At 39.1% G+C, this 17,919-nt stretch overlaps 1 protein-coding gene across 1 annotated transcript in view; it reads right to left on the bottom strand.

Annotated features, from left to right (window-relative positions):
* The window catches only part of LOC142661934 (1-phosphatidylinositol 4,5-bisphosphate phosphodiesterase eta-2-like), a 125,145-nt gene that overhangs the window by 32,745 nt on the left and 74,481 nt on the right, over window positions 1–17,919 (bottom strand). The window contains exons 10-18 of the mRNA XM_075839657.1: window positions 14,513–14,605; window positions 12,678–12,778; window positions 12,506–12,603; window positions 9,646–9,828; window positions 7,508–7,615; window positions 6,681–6,805; window positions 2,900–2,984; window positions 1,739–1,885; window positions 1,140–1,219 (exon numbers count right to left, since the gene is read on the bottom strand). Of these exons, the coding sequence (XP_075695772.1) occupies window positions 1,140–1,219; window positions 1,739–1,885; window positions 2,900–2,984; window positions 6,681–6,805; window positions 7,508–7,615; window positions 9,646–9,828; window positions 12,506–12,603; window positions 12,678–12,778; window positions 14,513–14,605 (1,020 nt within the window). The remainder of the gene's footprint in view (window positions 1–1,139; window positions 1,220–1,738; window positions 1,886–2,899; window positions 2,985–6,680; window positions 6,806–7,507; window positions 7,616–9,645; window positions 9,829–12,505; window positions 12,604–12,677; window positions 12,779–14,512; window positions 14,606–17,919) is intronic.

The raw sequence follows: 17,919 nt of genomic DNA, 5'->3' as shown, positions 1-17,919 counted from the left end.
TGTTGGAGGGACTTTCTACTTCAGATAATTTTTTTTACTTACAATATCATGTCCAAATATAAGCCATACTGGTGGTTACTGGTTACTGGAACCAGTCAGCAGCGTGGAACCAGTCAGCAGCCTGTCCACGGACAAGCTTCCAACAACAAAGATGACCTCCTGTACACAAATGCACTCTCTGTTGTACCTGCGCGGCCTCAAATCTAACATTTAGCCAGCAGGGAATGCCGGGAACTGTGAGCTCGGCAGCCGTTCCAGATCAGAATGGGGTGTAAAACATGTCAGTCAGGATCAGTACAAGATAAATGAAGCAACGTTAACATTATTATGAAATGTGAGAGACTTTGGTGGGGGTTGGGTTGAGGGTAAATACTTGACATTGATTGAATTTATTTGCAATGTTTTATTCTAGTGCCAGAGCATTAAATATTTCATAGTTTCCATGTCCAAGAGGACGATCTACTCCATATGACGTTTCTTCATGTACAGTAAGCACAAATAAGTATCTGTGAAACATTTCATTATGTTTGTGACAAAATCCATATGTCAAAGAAAAATTCTACATTCCATTTAGGTCTAGGAAAAAGTTGTTTTTTTTACCTTAAAATATTAACCTTTTCAAACACTTAGCCACACTCAAGTGTTATTGAATCGGATATTCTGGATGTAAAGGATTGTACAGGATTAGAAAGATTGGTTGTTTTCTTCCAAAAACAGTGCCACGCCTGTCCACAGGTTGTGCGTGGTATTGCACCTCAGCCTCATTTCCCATTCACTTTAATAGAGCTGAGCTGCCATACCAGACACAATCCATTGACACGCGTGGAGCGGTTTCTGAAACAAAGCAGCCATGTTTTTATAATCCTGTACAACCCTGTGAAGCTCAATTTGTTCCAATGCAACCATAGAAAATACTTTTATTTTCTAGATGTCCTTCTTATATTCAGACCGTAGAAAGTGTCAACCAGAGTTTTGAGGGTTATATAGGGTGTACTTACTATGTGAACAAGACCTGCCGTTAATACACGATGAAGACACATTTTAATGTATAATCACAGCATAGGAACAGTGCATTTATGCTTCAGTTTACTTTTCTATAATGCAAAATTATTCACCTTATTGAAAAAAGTTGCACCCACCTTACCACTGATGTCATTAATTGCTACATGAACAAAAACGGATGCCTCTTCCATACCTTCCAGGTACACATGTCGATAACCTACAGAGGGGAAACATCAGGGAAAGTTAAATCTGTAACTCTACATAATGATTTATACCAGCAGATTGTCACCTGAGGGGTTCTCCGCTTTGGACAATTTCTACCTGTTAGAAAGGTCCCATGGCAAAAAGCAAATCACAAAGTGCCCCTATGCTGGGACCCCCAGTGATCAGCTGTAATTGGTGGGGAAACATGGCAGTAAGTGTTCAATTTCCCTGCAGCGCCACCACGGGGAAAATGAAGAATTACACAGTGCCCATTCAAATCAGTGGGTCATCTCTGTAATACAGGACAGAACAGGTCCACCAGAGTAAGAGATGCTCTTTGTGACTGCTCTACACTCTAGCCAAGAGATGAACCCCCTCTATTACCATAAGCATTCCCTAATGGGGTATATGAAAATGGATTTTCTAACTAGATAACCCCTTTGATACCAGGCTAATTTGAAATCGTATGTTACTCATCAGAAGGTTTCTATGATACATTTTGCATTGAAAACATTTTTGAAACCCAACTTACCTGGCATCATACTGCTCAATGAAATTGTTCTCTGCCCAATGAAGTCTCGCCCTATCGGATCATGATCCCAGACTAGGAAACGAATTAGAGAGACCTCTGGCATGTGCACGTTAAACACCAACGTTTCCTCCCACATTGGATTGAAACCTACAAATAAAAATTTACAAATCTTTCCATCATATTGTAGTAAATAACTTCAATAAGAGATCAATTATTGCAGTGGGCATGAAGAAAAAATATTGATCTTTAATATGACCCCTCCCCCCCTATAACTGCAGGAACTTGCTCATTATGGCCTACCGGACACTGGAGCATATATATATATAAAAAGTTTTATGCAAAGTAAATGCTTTTTTTAAAGTTCTAACATTCTGTGGATTAAATTCTCGATATATCTTTAGTTTTTTTCTGTTACATGACTTTAAATCCCTGGAAACACATCTCCAACCACTATTAAGCCGGGATCACACACAGTGTTGATGACGTTTTTTAGATTTGGCTAAAAAACTAAGCCACAAACTGCAGCAAAAACTGCAGCAAAACTGTGTGTGTGTGATCCTGGCCTAAAGACATCAATCAGAATATGTTGGAACTAGGGAAAAGGAGAAGATTCATTTTATGGCCTCCTTCACAAACACAAACAATTTTTCTGGCAAAATAAAATTCACCAAAAACCGCTTCTAAAAATTCTAGCGTTATTAAAATGTAACATGCAATTTTTAAGGCGTTTTTGTGCCGTTTTTCATTTTGTACATGCTTTTTTTCTGGCGTTTTTTTTTAAAGTCCTATAGAGAAGACTGGGAAAAACGCCTGAAAAAAAACTCCATACCCAGAGACTGCTGCATTTGGAAAACACACCATGGACCACAATATTCCCACAGACAAAAACGCAGTTGTATGTAATGCATTTTATATTTTACTATAGACTTTAATGTAACGTCTGGCCGCACTAAAAACCGCTGCAAATAACACATGACTGCAGGGTGTAGATAAATCATAGTTTCCAAAGGTGGTCAGCAGAATTTTTAATAGAGCTTCAGATGAAGAAAACATAATGTCACTCATAATCCATATAAGATAAAAAAAGGAACTTACAAAAGGTCATAAACGAAGATTTAAACTGTAAATATTGTAAAAACAAAGTACTTAAAATTCACTTACCATTGTCATCTACAACCCGAGTTTGTTCCTTGTAGCAATCTACAGGCAAACCAATGAGCTCAACTTCTACAAAAGGATCAATGATCTACAACAGAAGCACAGGTTACGCGGTGATGTCACTAGTTCATGGTAAAGCAACATATTACATTCTGACAGATCTAGATGGCGTCTACTGCATGTGCACGACTGTTATTGGTCCTTGTTATGGATTTACTTTTCCCCACTTTTTCAGGTACTGCATTCTCTGTACTCCTGTTCTTTACTATCTCATAGGCTAATCATACACAAACTTATTGTACCTGTTAAATTTTTTTATTGTATTTTTTTTTCTTTGAAAATTTTTAATAAAATAAAACACTGGTGGTGGCTTGTCAACTGAGAGCCCTCCGAATTCCTAAATAAGAGGGGCTACCATGGAGCTTTATGTAAATTTCTTTCTTAAACCACAGCGCTGCAGCAGTGCAATTCATTTCAGTGGTTGTTAACAGTATCTATATGCTGACAAAGCCGAGAGCTGCAGCCCAAAGTTCTAGGGATGTGTAGGGGTCCCAGCTCATTGATCTTTACATAGTTACATAGGTTGGAACAAGACAGCGGTCCTTCAAGTTCAAACTTTCTCACTCAATTGCACGTCATTCATTGCTAGATTAGTTATAACCCTCTATGCAATACTTCAGAAGATAAGCACCTAGGCCTTTTTTTAAATGCCGACATAGTATCTGCCATTACTACCTCTTGGGGTAGGGCATGTCATAATTTGACTACTCTAACTGTAAAGAACCCTTTCCTATATTGACGTCTGAAATATCTTTCTTCCACACGCAATGAATGTCTCCTGGTCCTTTGTAAAGTCCTTGGGAAGAACAGATTATGTGCCAGTTCTCTGTATTGACCACACATATTTATACATGCCAATAAGATTACCTCCAAGGTGTCTTTTTTCCCAAGCTGAACAAGCCCAATTTTTCTAGCCTTTCATTGTAAGCGACACCTCCCATCCCATTTAATAATCTAGTCACCCGCCTTTGAACCCTCCCCAGTTCTCCTATATCCTTTTTACAATGTGGAGCCCAAAACGGAACCCCATATTCAAGATGTGGCCTTACAAGGGATATATATATAGAGGGGTAATATTACATTTGAATCACGTTTCTATCTCTCTTTTTATACACCATAAAATCCTATTTGCTTTTGCAGCTGCTGCTTGACATTGAGTACTGCTGCTTAGTTTATTTGTAACCAGAATAGCCAGGTCCTTTTCTTGTACCGTTTTGCCCAGTTTTATTCCATTTAATGTATATGAATTAATACTATTACTGCAGCCTACATGCATTAATTTACATTCATCAACATTAAAATTAATCTCCTGTGTTTTTGCCCATGCTGCCAGCTTATCTAGGTCTTTGTGTAATATTTCATAATCATTCCAAGTTTTTAGTATCCTTTAAGTATCGTCAGTAAAATCTGACACCTTGCCATCAATCCCATCCACAAGGTCATTAATAAAGAGATAAAAGATAATTGGGCCTAACACAGATCCTTGTGGTACCCCGCTGCTGACTTCAGCCCATTTTGAGTATTCTCACAAATGTTATCCTCTAACCAGTCTCAATGACATGTTAGTAGCTACCTTAAAATGGAAAGCCCCTTTAAAGAACCACATTTAACGACAAATGTCTGTGTAGCCATTGAATATAAAAATGCTCAAAAATTATTTTCAAAAGAAGAAATGAACGGAATAAAAAAAATACAAAAAGCAAAAGACAGTGATATATGGAAAACCAATAAGTCTGTACCATGTCTGACTAGAATATAAATGGCCAGTGCAGTCTGTCCTAAATGTAAGTAAATGTAAGACTTTATTAATAAAGAAAATGTCAGCCTTCCTTCATAAAGATTGCTAGCGCTGGATGCATCATAAGGACACGCTGTTCAATTACCAGACACATCACAGCGTCCTTTCCCCAATGTCCTGTCCTGTCCCTTGTGACAACACTCCTAGGTGCTCACAAAAATCAATTGGGGATAAATCATGTTGTACAGCGTTGTCATCTCTTCACTAATGTCATAAAGAGCTGTCTGGAAAAGTTACGATATGGTTGCTGCAATTTACAACACAAAAGAATGTGTTAACATTTCCGTTTTTTTCCCCTCTTAGGACAAATTTATCTCTGTTACAATTTCTAAATGTATTGTAAAGGTTATATCTTCCGCGAACGTCTTACCACAGGCAACCTATGGCCCATACTATCTGGCATGGCTGTACAATAAAATCCCAGCAGAAATTCATATAGGGTCTTTAAAAGGGTTGTCTGGTTTGGAAAACCACTTTAAAATGCAGTATTAGGGTATGTCCACACGTACCGTAAACACTGTTGATTTTCCGCAATGGATTTTATTGCAGAAAATTAAAAAATCAGCAGGAAAAACTTTCATAAATTGACCTGCGGTGCGGATTTTCAATCCGCAGCATCTTAATGCTTTGGAATCACTCCTATTCTGTTGCAGGTTTTCTCTATTGAATTCAATGGGGAGGTAAAACGCGTAACAAATATCAAATGTTTCGAGTTTTGCGGAGCAAAAGCTGCGATTCCACCGGAAAAATCGCAACTCAAAAAAAAAAAGCAGCAACTTTTTTGGGTTTAAAATCAATAAAAATGTTTAGACTTCCCACCTGGGCATTATCACTTTCGTCTGTTCGCACATTATCACTTTCTGGCTCCTGGGATGACATTTCATCCATGAGACTACACAGACAGCAGAGGAACGATTCATAATGACAACGGAGAACTGGACAAGGACAAGTATACTTTTTTTTTTCTTCAACCACTGTTTTCCGCAGCGGACTTTCCGCCAGGAAATACGGCACCACAATTTGGTCCCTTTGAGAATATAGCCTTCGGGAATTCTAAATTGATAGAGGGAAGTCCCTCAATTGGGATCTCCATTAATTGGCGGGAGTGGAAAGTGGTTGCAAAGAGCATATCTCCCTCTCTGGAGGACCCAATACGTCCGTGCTTTAGACAGATTTGAATGGTCACAATTTAATGATTCATTTCACCTGTGGTGGCACTGCAGAGGAACTGAACACTTACGGTCTGATGCGTCAGCACATGATAAACAATCAGATTATTTTTGGGGGGCTTTTCTAAAAAAAAAAAAGTGCCCAAAGTGGACAACCCCTTTAATAAAATATCTTCTTCCCTACATTCCCTATAATGTATTCGAAATTAGAATTGATTTCCAGTTGTGGGCATAAAAAGCATACATAATTTACTAATTGGAGTCAAAATTTCACCTCTTGTCTCATCACAGCTCAGGTTGCGGACGTTGTCCCTCATGCTTTACACTGCAGCTGTGTATTTTCTGAATGACTGCTGATCTCCATTACATTAATTGTAGAACAATTATAAACTACAATGAACTAAACCCCCCCCCAGGGATGATTATCCGGGAACAGGTATAAATGAGTCTCAATAATGAGGAATCCTGGGGATTGTAATTTATAATATTTTTATCATCATTATATTAAGTTCATTTCTGACATCACACTGGTGACCTACCTGTAAACACAGCATCCCCCAATACTAGGGCCTATATTTTAAGAGGTTGATATCTTATTAGTATAACAAGGAGTTTCTTAAATTACCATATAATAGACGATAAGGGATCATATTTATGCTTCTAGGGCAGGAAGGTGTTTTTTTTAATTTTTCATGGAGAGAGGGGGGGGGGGGGTCATTACTTAAGGGGTGTAATTTTTTCAGAAAAAAAACCTTACCTCTCCACGATCTCCCAGCATGGAGTCCTTGGGTTTCGGAAGCTGCTGCCCACTGATTATTCTGAGTACTAGCTGCTTCTTTAACTGGCCGGGTAAGGGGTCATCTGAATTTGGATTAAAGGCACCTAAAAGTAAAATTATAAAAAAAAAACTAAATCATACATTATTCTCTTAGTACTGTGCATGGCTCTGCTGCCCGCGAATATAGTCCTCGTGATTATAGGGAATGATAATTAGCTTCACGTGGACAATGCAGGGCAATTTGCAAAACCCAGGTTAGGCGGATCACGGCCATACAGGGTGGTTAGCGGTCCATGTCCTTTATTGCCCAAGACCACTCTCAGTCTATCAACGGGTTAGACCATTCTCTGCATTAATTCTCTTATAGGTAAACCTAAAGATTCTGAAGAGGTGTAAGCTCGAAATGTGTATAACCTTATATTACTGCTGTCCTCTAGTGGCAGAGGGGCTCCCTAATGAATGTTGCTCAAGAGCAACTGCACCACTGCTACTCCACCGCTCACAAGGGGTATAAATACTAAGGGACTATTCCTACCGTTTAGCAGAGCTGAAGAAGCCACTTCTATGTTAGAATGTCCCCTAAACAAGTCCAGATGAATTGATATAGCTTATAATTTACCATAACTAGATATAACAGTCTATGAAGGTGCTCCCTCATTCAGGTTATCAGTGGAGCGGCTCCATAAGTAGTGTTACCGCCATATGTACATAATAAATGTACGTGTGCTTCAATAAATATTAGTGGGTAAGAAGGCCTACCTGCAGACAACCCCTATACCATGTTTGTACACCACCATATTCCTCACCATGACACATGCATTTGGGCTTCAGAACATAACCACAGCTCCCATTGCTGTTGAACTTTGCTCGATTAAGTTGCAGCATTCGGCCTTCTGACTGGTAATTTAAAGCAACTGTTGAAGAAGCAGAAAAACACGACTTCATATCATACTCTCATCATCGGTTATGTCACCACATCACATACGTGAATGTATTAATGGAACACACATTTATAAACCTCATCATAATTAACCAGGGATGGCAACTGGGAGTACTATTTGGATACTGAATACCAATGGGGCACTTTAAGGTGGTATTGTGTTAGCTATATATGGCTGTATTATTTTGGCACTATGTGGCAGTATGGTTATATTCTGTAGGATGAAATACTGAAAAAAAACTTCTAAACATGGCAAGCTGGGGGGTCCTTTTCAGCTTGATGGCTAGCGCCCCATTTTCTAATAAACTGGGCCTGATATCAGCTAACTTCAGATATAGAAAAGTTAATTTCAAAGATATATAAATCGTGAAGATTGGGAGAAAGTCAATAAGATCGCTTGATGCTTGCATGACCTACTTATATTCATTCTGATTGTACATATAGACACAAATATTTGCATAAAAGCCAGGGTGCAAACCTATTACCCACATAACCCAAATATACTACTATTACCACAAGATGCCAACCGATTTACATCACTGACCAGCTTGTATATTATAGCCAGTATATTTATAGTGTTTTATATATATAGTACATCATCTTTACCAGGTCTTTAACGACTTGTTTCATTAAATTTGTTTCTATGGAAAAGAAGCCACAAGACATTTCCTTCTCCAAAGGAAACCAGACTTCTTTTTCTTTTTGCCAAGACTCCAGGACGCCATCAATGTGAAGTTTTTATTTGATATTTTTACACTTGATACTGCCACAGATGGACTGTCTGTTTGGGAAATTCTTCATTGAGATCATCAAAAGTATGTAAAGTGTGGGACAGGTAATCCTGTGACTGTTCAAGTACAGGTTTCAAACCTGTGCCAAGATTATATGGCGTGTCACAACCAAATGCCATGTCATGTTGTGCATTGTAGTTCCCTAGCAGGTGAAAAACCACATTTAACGCTATGTTTGCATAGAAACAACTTCAAACACTGCTATTCTAATAATACAAATCTATTGTCACGTAACCTAATGGGGTCACACTCATAACAATATCACCTGCCACATTGAGTGGCTAAAATATGTTCGAGGTTATACATATAAAATACCTGTTGAGAACGAAAATATGTGCAGTGTCTATATCCATCCCTTGCTTTACAGGATATATATATATATCCAGGCATTACACAGACAGTCCATTGTGTAATTCTTCATTTCCACAGCGGGAGCGCTGGAGAGAAATTAAGCAGATGCTGCCGGGTTCCCACAAAGATTACAGCCGATCGACGTGGGTCCCAATAAGCAGGGCACTTTATGAACTTTTCGCTGGAGACAATTCAAAGGTGAACGTGGGGAAACTCGGACGTGAAAAATGGCAGTTTTTCGAATGCGAGTTGCCCCGGTGCGAGTTCCGTTTTCATGGGTCCCCATAGACTTGGTTCTATCGAGGGATCCGTGAAAATGGAAGAAAATAGGCCATGTTCTATTTTCAATGGACCCTTCACACGGTCTAATGAAACAACGGCCGTGTGAACGGCACCATTGAAATACATGCGTCCGCGTGACGGCCATTGTTTTAACGGCCATCACACGGACGTATACTACGGTTGTCTGAGTTTGGCCTAACAAAGATGGATCATACAGAGTTGACAAACCCTTCACGACACGGCCAAATCATGCCATGCACTTCTCCAGCAAGGCCAATGAACGGCCTGGCTGAAAGATCTACCTATGTTACAATATTTTTGAATTTGGATCTTTGATAAACTTGCAACATGGTTCTTAAGGGAGACCCAGACCAGCACAATAAGCTGTTCTGGCTTTTCGAGGGGAGCCCGGCGAGGGAGACTTACGTCGTCTATTTATGTTGGGTAAGACATATAGTAGAACGCATCAAAGAAAATCTTAAGGCTTAGTATAGGATTGTAAATATTATTTTCTGGTAAGGAACAATATGAAGACAAATTCAAAAACGTATTGGTCAGTTGAGTTTCTTGTGTAACTTACCTAACTGGCAACCAGCGTTCCAGAAAGGTTGAGGGTTGTAGTTACTGGAGTCCACTCTGTAGGAAGAAGGGTAGATGCGGGACAGCTGGTATTGGTTGAATCGAACGAACTGTGCTGGTTTCTGCTGAAGGATCTGATGAGCTTTTGTCTCACTAAATGAAGATACCTGCCAGCTGCTAGAAACTAGGGAGGAGAGCATATATAAAAAGTTGTATGTGATTAATAGAATTGTTCTAGCACAGACATTGGTGTATTACAATTTTTCGGATTTTTTCCTGTATTCGTGATTGCCAAATACCCCCCTTACTTTAAAATTATAGAAGTAATATACAAAATTACAAATACTGGAAGAAAGCAAATGACAGAAAAAGAAAAAAGACTTGTTCTGTAAGACCTACGCCCAAAGGCCTAGTTGACCCTTTGGCATGCCTGCATAAAACTGCATCAAAATGCAGAGGGTCCCAGTATTGGCAAATAGGCTGCGTGAAATAACCACAAATCATTCAGCCTTGATCATTACATAGCAAAACTCTTAGGTTTGACCCAGTTGAGGACTGGAAGTGTAGGAATTGCATACAAAGGGCATCACTGCTCGCCATTCATGCAACTGTTGTCTAAGGCCCCATGCACACGACCGTAATATTACCCATAATTACGGGCCCATTCGTCTCTATGGCCGACTGACACCTTCCCGTATCGTAGAAACTTGCCGAAAAAAATAGGACATGTCCTATTTTGTTATTCTACAGTCCGTGCTTCCATACTTTTTAATGGGAGCATGGCCTGTAAGAAGGGGCGGCTGTCCGCGGCCGGCTGTACCCGTAATTACGTGTCATAATTACGGGCATGGTCGTGGGCATGGAGCCTTAGACTATTTCCTAATCTAGATCATTAAACCTACATGAATAGCTTCCCCAATAATTACCTAGAGAGCCCAGGGCATTAGAGGTGTTTTCCCACGAGAGACATTTATGACATATCCACAGGATATGTCATAAATGTCAGATAGATGCGGGTCCCACCTCTGGGACCCGCACCTATCTCTAGAACGTGGTCCCCTAAACCCTGTTTTTGTACTCTCTCTGGCTCCCGGGCCACTTCCGAATTACATTATCAGGAGTTACGGAAACAGCGTAACTCGCTGAGCTATGCTGTTTCCGTAACTCCCATAGTAGTGAATGGCAATTACGGAAGCAGTGTAGCATGCGAGCTAAGCGGTTTCCGTAACTACTATTCAGTTCTATGGGGCTTACGGAAACAGCGTAGCTCAGCGAGTTACGATGTTTTCTGCTTCATGGTCGGAAATCAGCCGGAACACAAAGAGATAGAACAGGGTTTAGGGGCTCTGTTCTAGAGATAGTTGCGGGTCCCAGAGGTAAGACCTGCAACTATCTGACATATCCTGTGGATATGTCAGAAATGTCCCACGTGGAAAAACCCTTTAAATAAAATCAATAAATCTACAATCTCCACTTGTAAAGAACAATATAACAAATAAAAAAATCATCATACCCGTATCCAAATTTTCGATATTGAATTCATATAAAAAACAGCCCTACTAAATACATGAAAACTAGCCTAACCCATGAAATATAGTTTAGTGGGCAATATGACTTCATATACCATCAGTACAACTGTATGCTACAATAGTATTCCATACAGTGCAAAAATATCAAACAATTCATATAAGTCAATCCGTATACTGACGGTTACCGACATCTCAATTCAAGAAGTAGGGTATCCCTACTGCCCTAATGAAATTGTATTCCCTAATATCCCATATTTGTCTGTATCTAATTCATCCATGTTTGTAGCCGTTTTCACATTCACGTAAGTAATAATTTTTCTGTGAATTTACATATAACTTTTATTAGTAGAATTGTACTTTATGTCACATAAAAGCTTTTTCTAAAAATTGATTATTGGGAGAAAGTTACTGTTGTGAGATTTATAATAAGTGTAAGGAGAAGACAAGGACGTCACACAGAGGGTAGAGGAAACATAAAATACTATGACAGGAGAGATATTAGCGGAAAGCTCCAGCATGAATATTAACTCTACTTGGAAATACACAATTCATTTGGTAATAGCATTTCTATTATGAGGAACTAGGAAAATCATATCCTTGCTTATTGGGTTACAGAGAGGTCAGGATGGTTCAAATAAAAAACGTTGGTCTACTCTCATTGCCGCAAATAACCTTTATCACGCTATAAAGTGTTTACACACTCAAGGCGCATCTTATACGTACAGTATATAAAGCTGCCAATATCGGTCACATATGTAAGTAAATATTTCTGGAGATTCCCAGAACTGGAGGTAAAAGTAATGATCATGGGGCTGGCATTATTTAGCACTTTCTGTAAATCCTCCTATTGAAGAACACTACAGTCATCCTCTACCCAGAGTGAAATGGCTAATAACAGGAAACAATAATCTGCATTCACCTGCACAGCAAGTTACGATGAGATAAAAATCAGTCATATCCCTTTAAAGGTGTTGTCTTATCAAGACGACCCGTTTTCTGATTGAAGTTGGCCCAGCGATCATGGAGTCCAGCTTCACACGCTCTCAGCGATCAGCTGCTTTCATCAGAAAAAGCTGTGGCTAACAATGCATTTGTCGTATGACATCACTACTTCAAGTGTCCGCCAGAGCGAGAGTTGTTTTTTGCCAGCGGCTCGTTGCTCTGGCACGTAGAAGTATCCCAAGCAGGGACCACCCACTCCTATCACTAATAGGGCATATGGAAGATGATGGTCTTGATGAGACAACCCCTTTTAGGTAAAACTCAAAAAGACTAGCAGACTACAACACAATCCAAAATCCGGGATTGTAAAATGCCATCACTTTAACTTACTTTCCGTTTCCACATCGTGGATACCCACTGACTTTGTATATTTCACCAAATCCGACAACGCCCTTGAAAGCTTCATGGTCTTCTTCTGCCGGTTTATTCTACGGAATACATAGAAGCTTCAGTCAAGCAGAACAAATATTTTTTAATTTAAAAAACAGAAACATCGTAATACCTGCTATAATGTACAGAGGTTCTTGCAATACTTCCTTGCCGGTCTAGGCTGTCTTCACCTTCTTCCAAGCTTGAGCTCTTTTTAATCCGTCCACCTTTTTTCTAAAGGCCAAAAAAAAAAGGTAAACGTGGTGTTAAAGAAAACCTGTCGCCTCTCCTGTTATACCTATTTTAGTAAATACTTGTAATCCCCATAAAATAATGATTCTGGAGCATCTTTTCTTAGAACTCTGCGTTGTGCCGTTCCTCTGTTATTCCTCCAACAAATATATGAATACATTGACACCTGGGTGTTACCAGTTGGGGGTGTGTCCCTACACAGTCTAACACTAACCAATCAGTGCTTACAGACTCAGACTATGTGGGGACATGCTCCTTTGACCAAGAGAATTGTTAACACCCAGTTGCTCATTTAGTCATTAATTTCTAGGAGGAATAACAGAGTAACGCCACATCGCAGAGTTCTAAGTAAAGATGTTCCGGAATTGTGATTTTATCGGGAATACAGACATCCTAAAACAAACATATCACAAGTGATGACAGATCCCCTTTAATTCTCCTGCTTTGTGGAGAATTGACAAAATCTACTTTGAAGAGGGAAGAATTAATTCTGCAAAATATTGGATCATTTTACTTCTCAGGGAGAACAGTCATATATGCAAGGTTTTCTGGCTGTCAGGACAAGATGTAGAGATTTGGTTTGCTGGTTGATTTCTAAGCCCTCCAATAATGTTATTGAGTTTGTTATATAAAACAAAACAAGAATTAAAAAATTATTTTTTTTTATATGTTTTTGAAACACTGCTTTGAAATAAATATGTAGAATTTGGTGCGATCATTCACATTGGGTAGAATGCTGGTAAAATGTGCAACCTTCATGTCTGCTCAGGCTACCTGGGTGAGTAAGAGGAGTAGGACTCAGCACTAGATCATAGATTGTGTGGCGTTGTACAGGATTAGAAAACCATGGCTGCTTTCTTCTAAAAACGCCACCACCCCTATCCATGGAAGGTGCGGAAATGGGTTAGCTGTATTTGAAAGAAAGCAGCTGTGTTTTTCTAAGCCACAACCCTTTAGGAGTGTTCTATACTTACCATGAAAATCCACTGGTCTGCTGTAGCTAAAGGCTATGTCCACCTTTGCAAACATTTTGGTATTGCCCTAATACATCTATAACAAACAGATGAAGCTACTTTGCAAATGGTAAATTTATGAAAAAAATTCCAACAATTGCATATACAGCTCCTATGTAGTCTCTCCCTAAGGCTACAGACTACAATCAAACCCTGTGTAGTCTGACCCTGCAGTCATAATGCCTCCCAACTGCCCCCTCTTCTTGCCAACATATAAACAGTAGAGGAGGGGACAGGACTAACACATGACTGCAGTATCAGACTACACAGGGTTTGTTTGTAGTCTGTAACCTTAGAGACACATAGATCTGCATAGAAGCTTTAGACACAAAACAATAGGATATTTTTAATCAAGACCATTAGCAACGTTGCTTCATTTTATTGTATTGTAGATGCACTTGATAAAAATAAAAGACCCTTTAACTCCTTCTATAGTATCTTCCTATTGTATTCAGCATGATGTCATGACATACTGCAGTCAGTAACATCATATAGTACAGCTTTTACAATAGGTCCGAGGAGCACAATGTGCTGGCATGGCTGCTACAGCGGCTTTATAAAGGAATCACAGGGAAAAAGACTTGACTGTTTTCTGAATGGCTCATAGAAAATGGACAATGTCAGATGATACATAGTGACAAGTCTTCTCCAGTTCGCAGAGATGAAATATTGAGCATCAGAAATGAAAAAGTTATACATTCACCTTGCGCTTGGAAAAGCTTCCCATCAAAGAGCGACTGTGACGTTTGTTGGGACTAGGTTCTTCTCCTGACTCGGTCTCCTCTTCTGTCTTACTCTGTAATGTTAAGTGGAAAAATAAGGTTCTCAGAGACGTCAGTGAAACGGAGCAAGTGCGGGATTCTCTCACTTTGAATTGTGTTAGAACAAAAACTTTGAATTAAAAAAAAAATTTATTATTAAGTTTTATTTAAGAAACAAAATGACAGCTTTTTTAGGATTTCAAAGCTGGAAAAGTAAAATACTGCATTGCTCATCCATGCTAATTATTTGCCAGACTGCAATAAAAGGAATGACCAAAGGACATGATATTGGAAATATCCGCACCAGATATTTGTTTGGCTCATACACTATTCAGCAGGTGGGTCAAGCCAATGGCAATCAAGAGAATATAAAAAAAAAATAATTCTAGAGTCTGCCGCTAGGGTGCGCTGTGACTTAACAAAAACACTACTGCAGCACGCTTATGGAGCAAATTTTTTTTTATTATAAATCAGTATAGTTAGAATATTGCATAGAGGGGTAGCATGCTTAGCAGCACAGGGGGTTCCATCTACCTCAGGAATAAGATAAATTATGTAATATTTGTATCCTCTTCTCGGGCATTTACGCACAAGCCACATTAATATCCAAATTAACAGGCAGCTACCATGAAAAGTTATTTTGTAATCATTTGTCCATATGGCCATGGTTGGACTAAAAGGTGAAATGGGATCAGCAGGGAATTGACAGATTAAAAAACTGGAAGCAATTTCATATTCAGTTTCCATTGAGTGTAGTCCATGGAAAGGGTGTATGATGGGGGTTATGTTTATATTTTTATGGGGCAAAAATGATACTTTTAAGATGTTTTACATGTAAAGATCTAAATTTTTTTTTGTTTTATTATAAATTTCAACAGGATAAAGGGAAGTTAATAAAAAAAGCTACAGGTAAATAAATGGAAAAAGGAGAAGAAAAGGAGAGTAGAAAAAAACAAAACAAAAAAACCCAAAAATAAAATAAAAAAAAGAAGTACAAGCAGGGGTATACATACAATAAAGTGGGCACATAGCAAGGATTAAAATGGCGCCCTCTTATGTTGGCTGATACCATTACACCCCTAACCACCGAAGACCGGAGGACTTGATGCTTGTTTGACCTCCCCCGTCTACTTTTCACGATCATTCAGTGGATTCCTCACACTCATGTTTACGAGCATTGTAGGGCCTGCAGAGAGGGGCTCCTGCAGAGATTATCATCTTTTAGGTTATGTTCAAATGGTTTATTTTAGGCCGTTTTAGGCCTAAATCCGGCCGAAAAACCTGAAGCCGAATGCCTCCAAACATCTGCCCAGTGATTACAACGGGAAAAACTGTGTTCTGTTCCGACGGGCCATTTTTTTTTTTACAAAAAACGGTCGCAAAAAAGAAGAAGTGCATGTCACTTCTTGAGCCGTTTTTGGAGCCGTTTTTCATTGACTCGGCTGCAAATCAGGAGCGGTTTTCCCTTGAAAACAGCTCTGTATTTTCAGATGTTTTTTAGTAAGCGTGTGCACATACTCTTAGGGTAAATTTACACACGGCAGATTTGCTGCAGAAATTTCTGCGACTGAAAATCTGTTTCATACAACCGAATTGGGTTGTAAAACTCCATGTACCTGCTGCAAACACAACCCCATTGAAGGTATAGAACAGATATTCAGTTGCAGAAATACATGCAATAATCTGCAGCGTGTGAACATACCCTTAAATAAGAGATAAGGCCAACCTTGCCTAAATGCCCTTTGTCCAGGTAACCAATAGAAGCTACATGGTCGTCCTCTATGGTTCGTACGCCCTTCGCTGGAAAAGATTTTAAGGGTTTTTCTACAAAAGTTTTCCCCTTTGTAGTTTTTTTGTAGCTGTAGTCTGAATAAGAAGCCTACGATCTATTAGTTACTGTATCCAAGATGCTATGTTACTTTACTTGTTTGTCTCACATTCTGACTATTTGCTCCGTGTTGGATTTTTGAAGATGCCGGACAAGCAGAGAAGCCACCATGACTGGATAGCTTGCTGCAGAGAACACAGTCAGCTAAAAGACAAACCGTGCCTATGTGTCCACCGGAAAAGAGCACAGAAGGCGGAAACCCTGAAAGGGATGAGAATCAACACTAGGGGGCACTATATGAAGTACGTAAGTAGAATAACTCGACACAGAAAAACTGATTTGTAATGGGGTAACAATTAAAAAAATACTAATTATTGCATGTTCAGATATCTTAATTGCAAACTGTTCAGGATATCCCCCCCATGGGAGAGAATATCTCTGTAATCGGGTGACATAAGGGAGGGTCCACACAGCAGGACATGGAGTGCCTACAGCTTTCTAGCAGGCAGCTGTCTAGATTGCCCTCAGTATGATACTCCTCCTGCTGTGTACGCAAGATCCAACTGTTATCGATCACAGAGACATGCAGGACCCGCTGTCACCAAAGCCGTCAGTACTGCTGACCTTACTGATTCGGGGTTGAGTGCAAGATACAGCTTCTATGTATCCAGGATACATAGAAGCTGTATCTCAAAGAGTAAACATTTATTTGTTTTAAATAAGAAACAATTGCAAAGTTTATTAGGACACCATTATATATATTTTTTTTTATTTTTTTATGTCTTTTTTATTTTTTTTTTAAATAAAAAAAAAAGTGTTCAAAAGTTCTACATAACCTTTAAGGGTTTACCAATTGCTGTTTATGCAACACCCTGATATTTTCCATAAAAATGATAAACTTTATACAATCTCATAGATAAAGCTGGTTTCTATTCAGCCAGAGTCCTAAATGGTGGCTACCCAGACGGGTCAAATGTTTAATGATAGTAGCCACACTTACAATTCAACATGGAAATTCTGCATCATAATAAGCAGCCTAATTGCTAATGAGAAAAACATGGGGCTTGTGGAAGCCGGGTAGATGAGATGTCTAGGCTTTGATTGATAAAACCCATGTGAGTATTTTATTACAACATGCTGCTTATTTTCTTGCTCTCAAGTAATTTAAAGCGAACAGTTGCAATTAGCTTTGTCTAGCGCTTTCTGTCCATGTAGGAAGAGGATTTTATTATCTCTTCTATTTGGTACATTTTTGTCTGCTGGGAGGGTTAATCGCCAGTATAATGTGTCCCGATTTCACCGAAACGATGTTGATGGCCTGAATATTTAATGACGCCTGGGTCATGCAATGTAAAGAGAATTTTTTATGAGGCTGTTTTTAGCACCAACATTAACGTCTTCACGAATGGCTCAGCAAGCTGTCTGTATATAGATTTGTGTGTGTGGATGTCTATACTGTATCTGTTTATCTATCTAGATGTAGATATGCAGCCATAACGTTGAAACCACCTGCCTAATATT

The sequence above is a fragment of the Rhinoderma darwinii genome, chromosome 10, assembly GCF_050947455.1.
Source record: "Rhinoderma darwinii isolate aRhiDar2 chromosome 10, aRhiDar2.hap1, whole genome shotgun sequence".
Lineage (NCBI taxonomy): Eukaryota > Metazoa > Chordata > Amphibia > Anura > Rhinodermatidae > Rhinoderma > Rhinoderma darwinii.
The sequence above is the reverse complement of the archived record's forward strand: the minus strand, read 5'-3'. Positions and strand labels throughout refer to the sequence as shown.